We start from the raw sequence: 16341 nt of genomic DNA, 5'->3' as shown, positions 1-16341 counted from the left end.
GCATCCAGACGTTAAAGCGACATCTTCTTTCACTCTCAGCAAGAAAGCAACTAGCTTAGTATAATAAGTATTAAGTATTCTCCAAAATGTGGAATTACTCCTTTAAGGAGATTGTTGTAAAGACAGCATGTATTATATTATATATAAGTTATTAGATCAGATTTGGTCCTATATAAATGTGCCCCAGTTTTGAAATTAAAAACAAGTGTTCTCTGTCTGATTTCTGAATCAGCTCAAGTGAACACAGTCCAAGACCACTTTTCCGTTATCTTAATTTAATGTGGAGACTACTGCATTGCATCCTATAACTACAAATAAAGCACACACACACACACACACACGTAAACACAAAGAGTTTTTGTATAGTAGACTTCTTATTTTATGATTTCAGGATTTGGAATGCATTTTGCACAAAAATTAGGATTTATTTAGCCTTGGCCTTATCATCTTCCTAGAAGCTGTGCTGTTGTTGAAGTACAAACAGCAGATATATAAAATGCATTTCATTGCTACGCTACATGTTTTTTAATCCAATTTAGGCCTCATGCAGTTCAGTTTTCCCACATATGGATGCAAACTTCCCCTTTTCCCTTAAGGCAACCATGAATAAATGGAATGCAGATTTTTTTAAAGACCATGGCCACAGGCTCCAACCACAAACACTCCGTTTCCTTGAACATATTTCCCTGTCACGATGATAACAAGCGCATGAAAAGTGCGCACTGCTCATGATTGGCATCTTCGCTTCGCTGATGATTGTCATTTTATATATTTCCATTTTTCTCTCACAGCTATCGTACTGTCGCTCATGTTCTTTCTCCTCCTTCCTCTGTTTGCTTTCCTTCCACACAATCCTATTCCGCAAATATCAATGTCTGTTCCCCACAGAGGTCCAGAAGATTAGCGAACCTCAACCATGATGGGAAAGAGCATGCTGGGAGACGGAGTCACACCTGTGTAATTTAATTATTGCTTGTCTTAATCAGCAGACAATACACTTCTTTGGTGAAGTGCAAAGCTTTCAACTTTTAATTAAAAGGACAACACCACAGGGTGTCCAGGGTATGTCATAGAAGATGAATAGTATAAAGGTCCTGAACAGGTTTTTAACAGCTTCCTGTAGTGAGAGGCTGCAAAAAACGTGTATCTCTGCATCATTACATCTAAGAAAGTGGACCCCTCTTTATCTCCCTCTTCCCCCTTTGATGTGAAATTGTGGGTGCTTCATCACCGGCCGATCCCACACACTCATGGAAATGGGATGGCCTTTCTTCATCTTGCTCTGTTGCCTGGGAACTAAATCTTCCCTCTGTTACACGCTGCATCGAGGGAAGACCTCTATAGGAGATGTAATTTACCTTTATTTTATTTTACGCTTGAGGCATTTTTCCATTCCTGCTTTTCAGACTGACCATAAGTAACTGATTCTCTGGGCAACAACAAAACACTATCCTGCACTGGCCAGAAGTTGCTTACATAATGTATGCATGGGTTTTTCCGTTAAATACCTCTGAAGAAAAGACAAATAACATGGTCAATAAATCCCAGACAGGCCTTATCCCATGTAAAGAGTTCTACCATGCACACAGAAGCGTCATTGATTCAACCTGTCATAAGAATCGACTGCACTGACAGTCGGATTTTCAGTGGATCTGCCGTGGGTGAGTCCATAATTCAGAATCCCGGACTGGACAGTAAATAACCTCATGTCAGTCTTGCTAATCACAATTTTTTACCTCTAATCAGTAGAACGAGAAATCAAATCAATATTTGGATTGCCACCACCTGCTTTCCTGATATGATATGATCCTGATCAGTATTCATGGAATCACTTTGGAGTTATTGAGATGTAGGTGATGGAACTCTATGGGGCCATTACTGAGTGTGCTCGATTTATCTTCAACTTCCCCTTGGTATACAGCAAAATATTTTTTAAAAAGTCATTTAATTTTTATGGATTAAGGCTGCCTCCAAAGTAAACACTGCATAAATACCAATGCCAAAATATATTGCACATGCAGTGTGCACACATGTCTGCCAGTGTTCACTCAGTCCTTTCTGTGTTTGCAAGTACACACCTGTGAGAGTCTGTGAGTGTGTATGGATTTGTGTGAGTGTGTAAGAGAAAGACTCACAGACAGAGAGACATGCTGTTTCAAAAAATGTAATTTTCTCTGTCACACGTCCCCATTTCTCCAGGTCAACCAACCTTCCTCGGCTGGCTATTTGTACAATCCCAGGCCTCAGCTGTTTCAGATGAAAAGAGGACTAAATGTAAGCACAGACACAGCAGAGGTCATGGAATTAGCATTTCTCTCCCGGAGAGCCATCAACTCTCCCAGAGGCATCAGCAGCCTCAATACACAATACACTTCAGAATGGGAAATGGCCACCTGAACATCTTAAATTCTCTTTGTAACATAACATTACAAGAAACCTGAATGTCTTTAACATGCTAAACTCAGTCAGTCAAAATAATTGTGTGTTTGGCCACTTGGGGGCAGCAGAAACAAGTGTTGAACCCAACATTGACATATCACCACCTGTTCCTGCACAACTACACTATGAAAACATCACATTGTCATTTGATTCATTATAGCCACTTTAAATGTGCATTTTTTACATGCATGTTTGCTAGTTAGCAGGCTTTCTCTTTTCTGCCTTTTGTGGGCAGAATTGCTTTTGTTTTCACAACATTTCTTTGTAGGTTACTTTCACAAACTGTCAATCACCTTAAGGTGTAAAAAACAGCTTAAAACTTACAGGAATGTGTATCTCACTACCCACATGCTTGGTCAAGTAGGATGAGGCAACAAAAGGTGGGAAGTAATAAAGTGAAATACTTCATAACAGTAGTTCATAAGTTCTTTGTTCAGCACTTGACCTTTTTACACAAATGTGTGTAATTTATACTCCTCAAAACATTGATAAATAACGCTACTCCGAAACTCCCCAGGGTCCCATTAAATACACCTTCTAGGAAGTGGCTGGCACTGACGGTGGGAATATTGGATTTAAATGTTGGTTTCACTACAGGAAAACCTTTTGTCATTGCAGGAAGACAGTATAAGATTAAAAAAAAAAAACATTTTAAAAATACAGTTTTGATTTATCTTAAAGGTTATGCATAGGAAATGCAAATCATGGAGGGTAAATGGAGTGCTAATGGGGCTATATGTGGACTAGTGGTACTACTGTGTTCTATAGCATGAAAATCAAATTTGTCCATACTAAGACAAAATAGGCTTATAGACAGTTTTATCAAAACACATTTTACATTTAAATTATTTTTGTTCAGACACCAAGTTATAGAAGTGCAAGAGGCTATTATAACAAAACTGAGTACATTCGTTATGACTACCAGAAGGTTCATTCCACTCGTTAAATGATAATATATTCTGCATTTCCATTTGGCTTTTATTATCTTATTCTCTATGACACCACATCCTGACCCTGCCCCATGTAACGTCTCCAGCATGTTAAAACAAAACCGCCAATACTCAGATTTTTGACCCTGGTCTACTGCTTCAGTCTGCCTTTGTTTTAATAACCCTGTGTACCCATTCACAGCACTCCTTGATGTAATTTCATTAAAAGCATTGGACCGGTACAGTGCATATATCTTCTTCATTGACTTGGACCACAGCCCGTCCTCGACTCTGCCAGGCAGACTTGAGTTAACGGCACAATCTACCATAGGCCCTCATTGCACTGCATATTGTTTGAGTGTGCAAAAAGTTAATTGTCCCATTAACCCTGAGATAACAAGAGTGTAGAGTCAGTGTCTAAGTCCTAAGCAAGGTTGTGCTTTATAAGAGAGGGGTTAAAGATGAACTAGACCTAACCAAGGTTCAGTGTTAAGAAGAACTTTGGGCAAGGAATGTTGAGTGTCAATAACTATGAAAAAAAAAGAGTTAGAGAAGCAGAGAGGGCAGAGGAAAGATTGAGTCATTTAATAATCCTCATCATCTCCCATCAATGGCCAGACAGAGGAAATCAATCAAATGGCAGTGGTTGGTTAAAACAAGCTGAGGCTTCTGCTGAAAAGACCAATGCTTTTCATTTGTTAGGCACTGCTGCATGTTGACATGAGTATGTGTATGTGTGTGTACGGTATGTTTGTCCTTATGTTTATGTATATCTGGTTTGACAGTGCATGCACATATTACACACACACAGTCTTTTCATTTTTAATGCCATAACCATATATCACACTGAAGTGCTTCTCTTTAGAGGCATTTTAAAGCACACACACACACACATACTGTAAACACACAGAGGATTTGCCTTTGTTATAGTTAAAAGCATAACAATATACTGCAACAGTCTTCCACTGGGAGATTAATAGCGTGAATTTTTAGAAATCACTATATTAACTGCGTCCAAGAAAGCTATTTGTTCCTGCTCTCGCTGGTCAGGATGTATATATAGTATAGCTTACAATAGTGTCGGGGGACAAATGATGTTTGGATTTGTTCACCGTCAAACACATACATAACCCCAGTCTCAAGAGTTTTAAACACAGAAGTCCAATTAAAGGGTTTACATAAATCTCTTGCTGTGTGGTTATCGTGAAAAGTCTAATTACAAAAAAATCACTACTGGGAGCAGTTCATATAGAGCAACATAGATCCAAAGAGATCAAAACACTCACCTGGAAAAAAACAATTCTGATACTTTAAATACGTAGTAAAAAGAATTGGTGTGAGCAGTTTACTGCCTGGAGCCAGCTGGTCTCTGTCTTCACTTAAACAAGGGTGACATGACTACACCTCAGAGGGGAAAAAAAGCCACACAGCCCCTAGGCTAAATAAAATGTAGAATACAAAGTCCAGAAGAATGCAATCGTAAAAAAGAGCAAATGGGGGAAATGCTACAGTGTTTTACTCCAATGTCACACCAGTGTATTAGCATGTACTCTAACCTGACAGAATTGAAGCCTTACTTTTTACTGCCATCTAGTGAGCAGCTATTACTTCTTCATTGCTGTCAACTCGTCCTCTCTATTCCATTTTCAACACAGATTTCAGTTGGCTGGGAAATAGATTTCTCAGCAGAAAGAAGAAACAGAGCTAATGCATCCACATTGGACCACAGACCACTATTTCATCATATTTAGTTATCGCTTCATACTGTCATTCATTCCATAATATAATGGCATTGTTAAGAATTTCATATATCTTTCCCACTTTGCATAATATTAATTAATGTACTTTCATAGGCTGGAAAGAGACGTCATCATACTACACACTTATGATAATCAGATCTGTAGATGCCCACTCTCCAAATGAATTGATGAGATGTAGATTTATGTTGTTAAACGAAGAAGGAAGCCCTTAAAAGATACGTCAACCAGGGGGAATAAAGAAAATCTGTTTAATGCTGCTCAAGGTAAATGTAGGGAAACACTGTATAGCTACATGTCATTGGATCTCCATTTTCACATAGCCTATTCAAAATTACATTGACGGCTTAGAGGAGCACTCCAATGTTTGTTCATTTGTCTGTGCTAACTTGTCTTGGAGGCAATTTTGATGAAACAAGGGGGAATGATGCATGTGGGAGTGATGCGTATTTGGTCTACTGTGATATGAACTACGATATTTGTTTTGTTACTAAGTCACAGCTGAGTGCCATCCAATCCCAAGCCTATGCTGCCTGATCTGGCAGCTGTTTCTGTAAAGTTTCCCCATAAAATTGTATCCAATACCAGTCCTAAAAAGTATGGAACTGAAGGAATAGACCACTCAGACAATCAGAGAACTCAACCAATTGGGAGTGTTCACGAACCGGTTCATGGCAATCAAAAGAATCAAGAACTGAAAAGAAAGGGGAAATGTGCATGCTGATTATGTTATTGTGCCATACAATGTCTATATAAAGTGTTCACAAGAGCTATCAATGACTTTGATTCCACTTGTGCAAGTACAGCTGCAGCAACAAGGCACATCACTGCTTGGAGAAACAAAGGTTTATTTTCAGCTAAGTACAACATTCAGCATTGGTGATACAACATATGGAGCATAATCTAACACTGTGATTTAAAGAACAGAATCATAAATTGAACAAATCATGTCAAAGAACAGAATATGAATACAATATTACTACAAATAGTAATAATGACAATAAAACAATTTAATAGTGAAAAAAAGCCATAGAATAAGAAAAAATAAATATAACAATATATTCACACAAATTAAATATTTAATAATAATAATAATAATACTAGGAAGAAGAAGAAGAAGAAGAATACAATGGGCTGTTTCAACTGTATTGAGTAAAACTGAGTTTTTGAGGCTGGGATGTTTCTGTCTTTTCTTACTCGTGAGTCATTCAAAAACCCTCGAAGTGGGCGTGGTTTGCGTCATGACGTAGGGTGATGATACGTAAACCGTTCGGCGCAAAAATTCAAACGCTGAGCAGGAAGAAGAACTGCAGCTTGCTCTGTTCTTATCTTCCATATATTACAAATTATAACCGGTGGTAAGAAAAACACGTCGGATTTTAGACATCGTGAGGTACGTTAAAACAACAAAGTAAGATCTGTTGTACAGTGTGTCAGTAAGCCAGTCAGCTAACAATGATAGTGAGACACGTTCATATTAGCTAATGCTAACTAAAGCTAGCGTTGTTGTGCTTCAGCGTAGGTATGAGCTCACTGAGCTGGAGCAACGCTTGTCCTTTGGTTTGGTTGAACATGTTATTAGACAGATAAGTTAGCATGGCAGACATGTGTTTTAAGATTTAAGTTTTGCTGTCTCAAAAGTTTCTTAGCAATAACTTCAATCACTTTTTACCTCACTTACAGTTAACGTTGATATCCACCTGGGGTCCTTTTGTTTATATGAGCGTCGTTCTGGCTGGCTTAAGTTATAGCTAACTTAAATCAGAAAGGACGGTATGTACATAGATACAACGCAGCACTTTCTAAATAAAAGTATGCGTGTGTTTAAGAAATGATTCGCATTTCGTGTCACTCACTGACTGAAAAAGGTTGATGGAAGTCATTTTTTATAAAGATATAAACTGTAATATTTTGTGCCTTTAAAATAAGAGACTGAAGCCTATTACTGATATTACTAATAATACCTATTCTGTCATTAAAATGTTATTGACTTGCATTTCCCACTGAATATGTCAGCTTACTGAGGAGAAGAAGCTGTCAAAATTCATCTGGCCAATAGAAGCTGAAATACGTTCACTGTTTCCACTTTTCAAACACTGGTAGTCTCTCACACCACAAACCATGTTATACATACATTCAAAATATTATATATTTCTTTTCTTGAAAAATATTCTCCTTCCAATTCCAGGCTCATTTCACAAGTTACTTTGTACGTGTAACATCCTGCTGCCTGTTTATTTTTCTCTTTCTAAACACTGAAGCATTATCCCAGCTATTTTTCTTGAAGGTAAAACTTGGCCCTGTGTCAACATGTAACCTCTTTGTTTGTCTCCAGCTAAGATGAGTGCAGCCTCCACACCCGTCTCTCGGGTCCGTTCAGGATGGACATCGTCCTCCTTGAAGAACAAGGGCCTGTCCCCTGCAGCCTGCAGCACCCCGCTGCTGGCAGCCTTCCCCGGCAATGATGATGAGCAGGAACGACGTCAGCGCAGAAGGTCAAGGGTCATTGACCTTCAAGCTGCCACTGACTCCTCCTTCAATGACTCTGCATCTCACAGGTAAGCTGTAGAGATGAAGGCTTGGTAAACCGTGCTTTTGACTAGAGTATTGAGCATTAGTTTGGTGACGGGCTGTCATGTAAAGCTTATAGGATAACTTTGAATAAAATAAAATACATTTTAAACAAACAAACAAACATTTTAAAAGCTTCAGTAGATCATTTCTGTCTGCCCTACTAATATGTATCTTGATTGCTTAACAATAATCACATTTTTGTATGCAGTGCCGCAGGGACTCCTGCTGCTGTGCCCAAGTTGTCAAACGCACAGATCTCTGAGCATTACTCCACCTGCATAAAACTCTCCACTGAGAATGTGAGTATATGCACTGTGTGCATGCATATACATAGTGTCTTAGTCACAGAGAAATCATTCAGTGTTCCATGTTATGTTTTTCTCTTTGTCTCCTCCATTTTCTGTGTATTTAAGATGTATGTGCATTACTTTTCAAATAGACAGTGTTAAGAACTAAAAGGAAAAATCAACCAATGCATTTCCTTTTTCTTTTTGACAGAAAATCACCACCAAAAATGCCTTTGGTCTGCATTTGATTGATTACATGGCTGACATACTGAAACAGAAGGATTCTGAGCTCACAAACTTCAAGGTTTGAGGGTTTTTTTATGTACTTTGAGTCGTTGATAACTCCCTTAGTTCTACAGAAGTCAAAAAAGAACGTGATTTATTTAATGAAATTGAATCCAATGTATCATACTTTATTTGTTCATAGATATTTCCCTGTTAAACCTTGTAGTCATGTAAAGCCTAGAAACACACACCTTGTAGTCATGTGTCAAAAAGCTCTGTGAAAGATGTATCTTGGATGTTTTTCTGATAAGCATCAGACTGATTTAATTCAAAGGAACAGTGAGCCCTGTTAGATAAAGTGCCTGTAGGTTTTTACATTATCCCTTGCAGATTTTGAATCCAGTGAAGTAGAGCATTCAAGTCTTAAATTAAGTTTAGAGGTCTTGATACATTTTTCAGTCTACCATTGTGTGTTTTATCTGATGAGAAATTGATCCACTCATTCTGATAAAGTCTGCAGCATCCTGACTTAACCTAATGAAAGTTGCAGAGCAAACACTGCTACAAAAGTCTCAAGGCCATTGTTGTAATTATTGAAAAACCTGAACAGTGTTATTCAATGTAACTGTGCCTTGAAATAGTACTTGTCAGATTTATTTTACAAGCTGTGTGTATGATGTTTGCATCTTTTCCGTGTGTGTGTCCTAAAGGTGGCAGCTGGCACTTTGGATGCTAGTACAAAGATTTATGCTGTGAGGGTGGATGCTGTTCATGCTGATGCCTATAGGGTGCTGGGTGGCCTGGGTGCTGAGACCAAACCTGGAGAGGGTGCGAGCCTCAGCAATTTGTGATTTTTTTCATCTAATCTGTGATGCTGGACTTGGTCTAGCCATGTTATTTGAACATTGTTTGAAGTTTTCTGCTTTTTTTGTGCATATGCAGACCATGGACAGAAGGATGAAGGCGGAGAAGAGGGGCTTGCCGGAGGTGAAGTGACTGCCAAGCAGCCAAAGAAAAAGAGGCCTCCTAAGAGAACAGTAGAGCAAAACCTGAGCAACATCAATAGCGCTGAGTCTGAGAGGAAGTGTGAGGTATGGTGTCATCTTTACACAACAATATCGGTCCGAAGGTTATGCACCCCAATTCTAAAAGGATGATAGTTATGCTGTTATGCAATTGAATGCATTAGGAGCCTAATGATGCTATTTAAGACCACCATCATTTTTTAGTCATCATCTGTCTAATTTTCTTAATTGATCCTCACGGTTCTACAGATGTGGTACACACACTTAAATGGGGTTGTTCCAGGTTTAGTTCCTCTGGCTTCATAGTTCCTGGAACATTTTTGCCGAAAGGGGCTTTATGCTGACACTTGCTAATACTTTTACATTTATTGGCTGATTCTATGCACAGACACAGTGCCAATGCTCTTTCTCTTTTTTTTCTCTTTTTCAATTTAATATCTGTTTACCTTCAGGGTAGAACTGACAAAATCAGCCCTAATACTAATTTGGTGTATCAGATCAGTGTATCACAATTTTTTTCCCTTTTTCTGAGGTCCTATACTTTGTATGTACTCTTGTACAAAGGTCACTTTACTTAAGTGTAAGCCGCTGCAACATCCCTGCTGTTACAGCATATTATTTTTTAATTGATTAAAACTTCACAGTCGTCTTATATCCACTGAATGTCTGACTCATACGTTCATATTTGGTGATTAAGATCAGTTATTAGACATGGGTCATTAAGCTGTCATTTTAGAAGGAGCAAGAGAGATTTCTGCAGAAGATGACTGCATCCCCTTTCCATATTAATTGGATGGATTGTCTTCACTGATGCCCAAATAACCAAAAGATGTAAAGAAAAAGAAAGAGGCATTTTACTCAAGTTTTTTTTTTTCCTCAGTTCTGTCATAAGGCTGTGAACATGAGCAACTGTTCTTCTCACCCACCCAGGTGGACCCCATGTTTCAGCGGATGGCCTCATCCTTCGATGAGAGCAGCACGGCCGGCGTCTTCCTGTCAGTTCTCTTCAGTGAGAACAGTCAATGTGAGCTGCTGTTTCCCTCCTACATGACCCTCCTTCAGTCCACACCCTCTTACTCTCCTCCACCTCCACAGGGAGTCCCCGCATCCCCGTTTATGGGTAAGAAACATTTTACAACCCCAAAAATGAAACACTGTTCCATTTAGTGTTTGTCTGAACCTTAGTGCCATCTAGCTGTGTCTTATCCATTGAGCTGTTCCTCTTTCTGTGCTGTGTTTCTGCCAGCTGGACTGCAGCGTTCTCAGGAGAAATGCTCCATCTGCCCATCGCTGCAGGACTTCTCCTTCACTAGCTGGAACCCTGAGCAGGTCAGAGAACCCATATAACCACTAAAACCTAATAATAATAATAATAATAATAATAATTAATCTGATGGAATTATTTCTTATTAACTAGATAAAGGGGTAATAGAACCACTCATTTCTCTTAAAAGTTAACTTTTCCTATCTTTGAGGTTGAACCCTATGCCAACCATACAACAGGCACTAGCCTGCACTGTCACTACTGCTAGCTACAGTAGTCTCCAGTAAGGTTTTCACTTTTCATTTGAAATTCAAGCCTTTTATTTAAAAAATGGAAAAAATATATATCATACAGATTGCTTTTGAATTACAAATTACATGTTAGGTTAAATTTGTTCAAGCATGGGCACGTGACTCCTCATTATGCAAACACCACAAGGAAAACACATGCTCCATTTTTTTCCCTGCAAAAGGGGGGCAACCCATGTGCCCTGTTAAGACACTGCTGCACATGATCTTTAAAAAATTGTCTGTCGTCTGACTGTGCACCTTCTTTCAGACCATGAATCAGCTCTTGGAGAAGATGAAACAGGGCGAACACGTGTTTGACGTGAACGCTGAGCCCGAGCCTGAGCCCGAAGAAGATGACTGCCCTGACTTCGATGCCGATTATGAGGAGGGAATGGGTGACTGTGAGGAGAGATCCAAGGAGCACAAAGAGGGTTGCGAGCCCTCTGGCTCTGGCAAAGGAAGGTAAGATCGTGGATTGTAGGGCAGTGATGTTTGTCTTCTGCTTAGATGTAGAAGAACTCTCCATTTTACCACAGACCTTCTTCATTTATTTATAGTCTTAGGGGAACTTGAGTTTCTACAGATTACTTTATTTTCTGCAATCTTTTCTCCTAGTACTTAAAGGCTAACTTAACTTACTTAAAGGCTGATTATATCTTGTGTTAGGATAAAAGAATAGACCCCATTAAGTTCTATTTGGGGAAAGAGCCTGCTCTTCTCAATGCCTACTCAAGCTTGCTTTAGTTTCAAATGCATTTCTTATATAATCAAGAATGGGGGCAAAGTAATTGCATTGCCTATTATCATTAGAACATATTAAATGGGTAACAAGTCAATTCTTGCAGCCTGTTTGAATGGTTTCTTGTGATGGTGGTACAGGGATGTGATTCCAATTGGAGAGGGAGACATCGCCACCATGTGTCTGCAGCTGTCCTCTGAGCCCAGGGAGTATTCATACTTCAGCCCCAGGACCATGGCAACATGGGCTGGACCTGGCTACTGGCAGTTCAAGCCAAAGCACAAGTGTGAGTGAAATTCATGGTTTAACACATACTTATAGACAATTATGGTTTCAGAGTAGATATCCATGTACAGGCTATAGTGTTAGAACACTGTAATAATACAGATTGTATAATGATGAGGGTTAATGTAATCTCAATTTACTTTGAGCTGTCTTTATGTGTCTAGTTTTGATCAATAACCCATTTTATGTAGTGCCAGACATGTATTTGGATGCTGAGTTATGCTGACAGCATAATGTGCACATATTGGGCTTAGTTTTGTCCTTTGAGGGGTATTGGGATAAATTAGGCTTTCACATTTTCTCTAGCAGACAAGATGATTTTCTGAAGATGGCCCTCCCCTGTTGAATGTGTGCAGAGTAACAATTATCCATCTCATTTCATGTACTTCATCCTCTATAGTGGACCATTTGCCTGACAAGGAGACACGTAAAAGGAAGCCCAAGAAGACTTTTGAAATAGACTTCAGTGATGATGTCAATTTTGACACCTACTTCCGCACCACACGAGTAAGAGCCCTTGCTACTTTTGTCATTCCAAGTGTGTCTCTCCTGTAAATGTTGGGTCATGTTTATTTCTTAGTATTAAAGGAATAGTACATATGGAGAAATGTGCTTATATGCTTTTCTGCAGAGGGTTAGAAGAGAAGATTAATTCTGCTCTCTAACTAAGCTTAACATAAACGGGGGAAACAACTAGCCTGGCTATGTCTAATAGTAATACAATCTCACAAATGAGCATGTTTTTGTACGAATTAAACAAGACATATTGTATTTATTATTTTGTCCTCAAAGTTGATGTGTTGAAGGACTGCTTTTGTGTAATGTGAACAAAAAGTCACTTTAGAATTGGTTGTCCTATTGACAGCCACGTCAGATACAGATACCATATAATCACACAAAATGCATCATATCTGACAGCACTAGCTGGGTGGTTATTGAGATAACATTATAATGTTATGATGAATGTTACCTTATTAATTATGTTAATTTTCTGTAGAGTATACTTTTCATACTTTCAGTCAGCATCTTTTTTAAATAATGATTTTATTTTGGAATGAAATTCTAGGATCATTCAGCACCCCATTCTTGAATTGTGGCTTAACTAATTGAGCCTAACAGGCTGTTATCAGATAAAATAATCCTGTGTATTCTCACCCAGTTAATTTGGTTCTTTGAACGCAGTTTGTTGGAAGTTTTGTTCATCCTGGACATAGTTATCTTGAATCTTCTTATTGTAAAAAAAAAAAAAAAACTAACATGGATAGAGTGTTGAAGCTATGAGCAGAATTCACATGATGCATGTGATGAGTGCTGATCATGGGATTGCTGTTACATGAGGTAGCTGTAGACTTTGAGTGATGCATGATTGGTGAGGTTCTCCCCATTTGACGTGCAAGAAACGTTTCACTGATAATCATAAACCTACAATGAAAATCAAGCATAACCTAAAAAGGCTCATTCCTGGTAAGTCCACAGGGCCTTAGGGCTGTCCCACTGCCCAGTACTCAACTGCACAAGGGCTCTCTTGCAGACATTTTGAGTCCTTATGTACACTTACCCACAGTTCGTAGCATTGTGACATTTAAACACGGGGAAGCTCTGCAGCATTATAAAAACAAACAAACATGAGAGGGGCCATTACAAGAAAGAATAAGTTTGCATGTAAGTGTATGAGACTGTTTGGACAAAAGTATATAATATATGTATAATTTGACAGTTACCTCTGTAAGATGTTCAAACCAGGCAGTCCCTGTCCCTTCGGTGCTTTGGCCATGAAGAAATAAGAAATGTAAAATAAAAAAGTCCCAACCCCACCAGGCTATGCAGTATGCAACATGTTTGGTGTTGTCAAGGTAAAGTGATATTAAAACAGTTCAAGATTGAGGCAAATGCAGGCAATTAAAATAATGCAGAAACAAAATGAAGTAAAACTCCAAACAATAAAGATGAATACTAATAATAAAACTGATAAGGCAATAAAATGGTGTGCTACAATAAGTAGACAGTGTTTTTGAGATACAGTTTGAATGTTTCAAAATATGTCACTGATGTGTCGTAAAGAAAGGCATTAAGGCTATAACATGGGTTGGTAGACTTCACTTCAACTTCAGATCAAGTATATCAAAGTTTTTAATTCTGTTTAATTCCACAAAGTGTAACAAAAACCCCAAAGTGCTTTTGTTTGTGGAACTTTTTAATATGTGCCTGCAAGTATGACACAAGAACTGTAAAACTATTCCAGCACAAGGAACAGTGGGGTAGTTATGGCTAATAAACCAGCACAACGCTCACAGTGTGGGTGTTCTGTGAATGAACTGGCCCTGACAGCATTTTAGAATTGAACCTACTCTGAAATGTTTTCCTCCTGCCAAACAGATTTTACATTTTCTCTCAACAGCTCCAGTTTGCTGATGTGTTATTACTTGGTACAACTACAGTTTTAGCTCTATTAATTAAATAAAGTGAAATGGGATTAAAAATCTTTAACTAAAAAGTGATATCACTCTTTGAGATACTGATCAAAATCTGACATCGTCTGTTTTCATCTCACAGGCTGCCACTACCAACAGCAAGTCTGCCCTCAGTGCCAGCAATAAGAAAACAACTCTACCAGCAGACTTCCAGTTTCCCCCAGAGACGCTCTCCCAGCTCAGCCTTAAACCCTCCAGCTCGGTGAGTCTTCACTACTACCATCTGACAGGGCTGGTGGAAGAGGTTAAATAGAGACATAAACATACGTTTGTGGCACCAGTGGTCTGTTGCTTTTGCAGAGCAATAGGGAATATAGTGTTAGTCTGTTCTGTCTGTTCTGCTAGTCATTAAGATGTAGAGCAATCACATAATTATCATGGTCATCAGCTTTTTATACTAAATTAGATATGCTACCGTCACCATATAATGTACCCGGAGTATCTGAATAAAGATACTTATTAAGAAGGACGTATTTGCTTTTCTTTGCTCTAGCTGAGTAAAGAAGGCCAGAAGAGGCTGTCCGGAGAGCTTGGAGAAGGCATTGGGGACTACGACTACAACAACGCCAACGACACAGCCAATTTCTGCCCAGGTCTTGAGGTATGATCTTTAACTTGTTTAACCTGTTAACTTGTTTATTTAAGTTGATTTGTATTTTAACAGACTTTCTTTATCTAAAGAGTTACGGTGGCTGACATGGCCTTAAAATAATGATATGATATTGCAAAGTGTTTCAGTCAGTGTGGCTCTGCTTCAGAATAACTCTCATCCAGCTGATCAATTTTAAAACTGACTTCAACTCGATGCACATCATTTTTCTTCCTGACAGTGCAACATTCGACTCTGATTAATCACAGTGAAGCAAACAATGTGATGATCAATCAGTCATCACCACCTCAGTTAAATCAGATCTTGTCTCATGGCCAATTAGTTATCAGATAATGGTGTATGTGGAGGAGAGATGGAGGATTGTCATAAGCAATTGCAAAAACTGATGAGGAATCACATCTTCACATCCCTTTGGCACCTCTTTGTCCATCTACCTCTTCAGGGTGGCGACAGCGATGATGATGTTGAAGGGTTTGCCGGTTCAGACGATACCCAGCCTTCAGGTGACAGTATAGCTCCGCCCTCACAAGATCTAGAGGGCATCTCAACCTATGGGGAGGATGATCTGGTACCTGAACCGCACAGGGTGAGTAACAGGATTTTAAGGGTCGCAGAGACTCTTTCTAGCACCTGATAAAACTCTTAATGTAACAAAACATAAAACCTGAAGGCCGTGGGCACATTTTAATCAAAATATTCTACTCCTCTTGAATTGGAATGATTATAAAAGATTTCTTAGTTTTGCATTTTTACATACTTGTTCTTGCATTATTGCTTGTTTTTGTAGGTCAACAAGATTGAAATCAACTATGCTAAGACCGCAAAGAAAATGGACATGAAGAGACTCAAGAACAACATGTGGACTCTTCTGACTGAAAGCCCAGAAAAACCCACAAAGGTAAATCAGCCCAAAAGAGCAGCTAATGTACTGTATCAGCTTTTTTTGTCCAGGTGTATGAGGTGGTAACATCAGTTTTGGCTTTTGCAACTCTAGTCCTTGGTCATTGCTCACATTTGGTAGATAGAGTAAACATGCAGCCAGTGAGAGATTTAGCTGTGTATATCTGTTTGACTCTGTTTTATTAGTTATGCCTTCATGTTCCCTACAGGAGGTGGAGACTGTGGAGAAACCAGAGGTGTGTGGGGAGAAAGTCTTCAGTCAGACCACAAAGACGCTGCTTCAAAGGTACCAGCAGACCTCCTACCATGCCTGCCATTGCACAGCAGTAATGAGGAATAATAATAACGTAACAAAGAACATTGCATGCAAATATACACCGATCAGCCATAACATTATGAGCCCTGGTTATCATGGCTCCTGTCAGTGGGTGGGATATATCAGACAGCAAGTGAACATTTTGTCCTCATGTTGATGTGTTAGAAGCAGGAAAAATTGGCAGCATGAGGGTTTGAGGGACTTTGACAAGGGCCACATTGTGATGGCTA

At 39.0% G+C, this 16341-nt stretch overlaps 1 protein-coding gene across 1 annotated transcript in view; it reads left to right on the top strand.

Annotated features, from left to right (window-relative positions):
• The first annotated feature begins 6413 nt into the window (after positions 1-6413).
• The window catches only part of ncaph (non-SMC condensin I complex, subunit H), an 11147-nt gene continuing 1219 nt past the window's right edge, over positions 6414-16341 (top strand). The window contains exons 1-16 of the mRNA XM_035657755.1: positions 6414-6518; positions 7461-7683; positions 7908-7998; positions 8198-8290; positions 8922-9039; positions 9154-9302; positions 10167-10356; positions 10483-10565; positions 11059-11252; positions 11670-11815; positions 12215-12321; positions 14368-14487; positions 14779-14886; positions 15338-15481; positions 15683-15793; positions 16005-16081. Of these exons, the coding sequence (XP_035513648.1) occupies positions 7466-7683; positions 7908-7998; positions 8198-8290; positions 8922-9039; positions 9154-9302; positions 10167-10356; positions 10483-10565; positions 11059-11252; positions 11670-11815; positions 12215-12321; positions 14368-14487; positions 14779-14886; positions 15338-15481; positions 15683-15793; positions 16005-16081 (1949 nt within the window). The 5' untranslated portion in view covers positions 6414-6518; positions 7461-7465. The remainder of the gene's footprint in view (positions 6519-7460; positions 7684-7907; positions 7999-8197; positions 8291-8921; positions 9040-9153; positions 9303-10166; positions 10357-10482; positions 10566-11058; positions 11253-11669; positions 11816-12214; positions 12322-14367; positions 14488-14778; positions 14887-15337; positions 15482-15682; positions 15794-16004; positions 16082-16341) is intronic.

The sequence above is a fragment of the Morone saxatilis genome, unplaced genomic scaffold, assembly GCF_004916995.1.
Source record: "Morone saxatilis isolate NCDOM2014 unplaced genomic scaffold, NCSU_SB_2.0 Contig16, whole genome shotgun sequence".
Taxonomy (NCBI): Eukaryota; Metazoa; Chordata; class Actinopteri; family Moronidae; genus Morone; species Morone saxatilis.
Note: the sequence above shows the minus strand (reverse complement) of the source record. Positions and strands in the feature narration are given on the sequence as shown.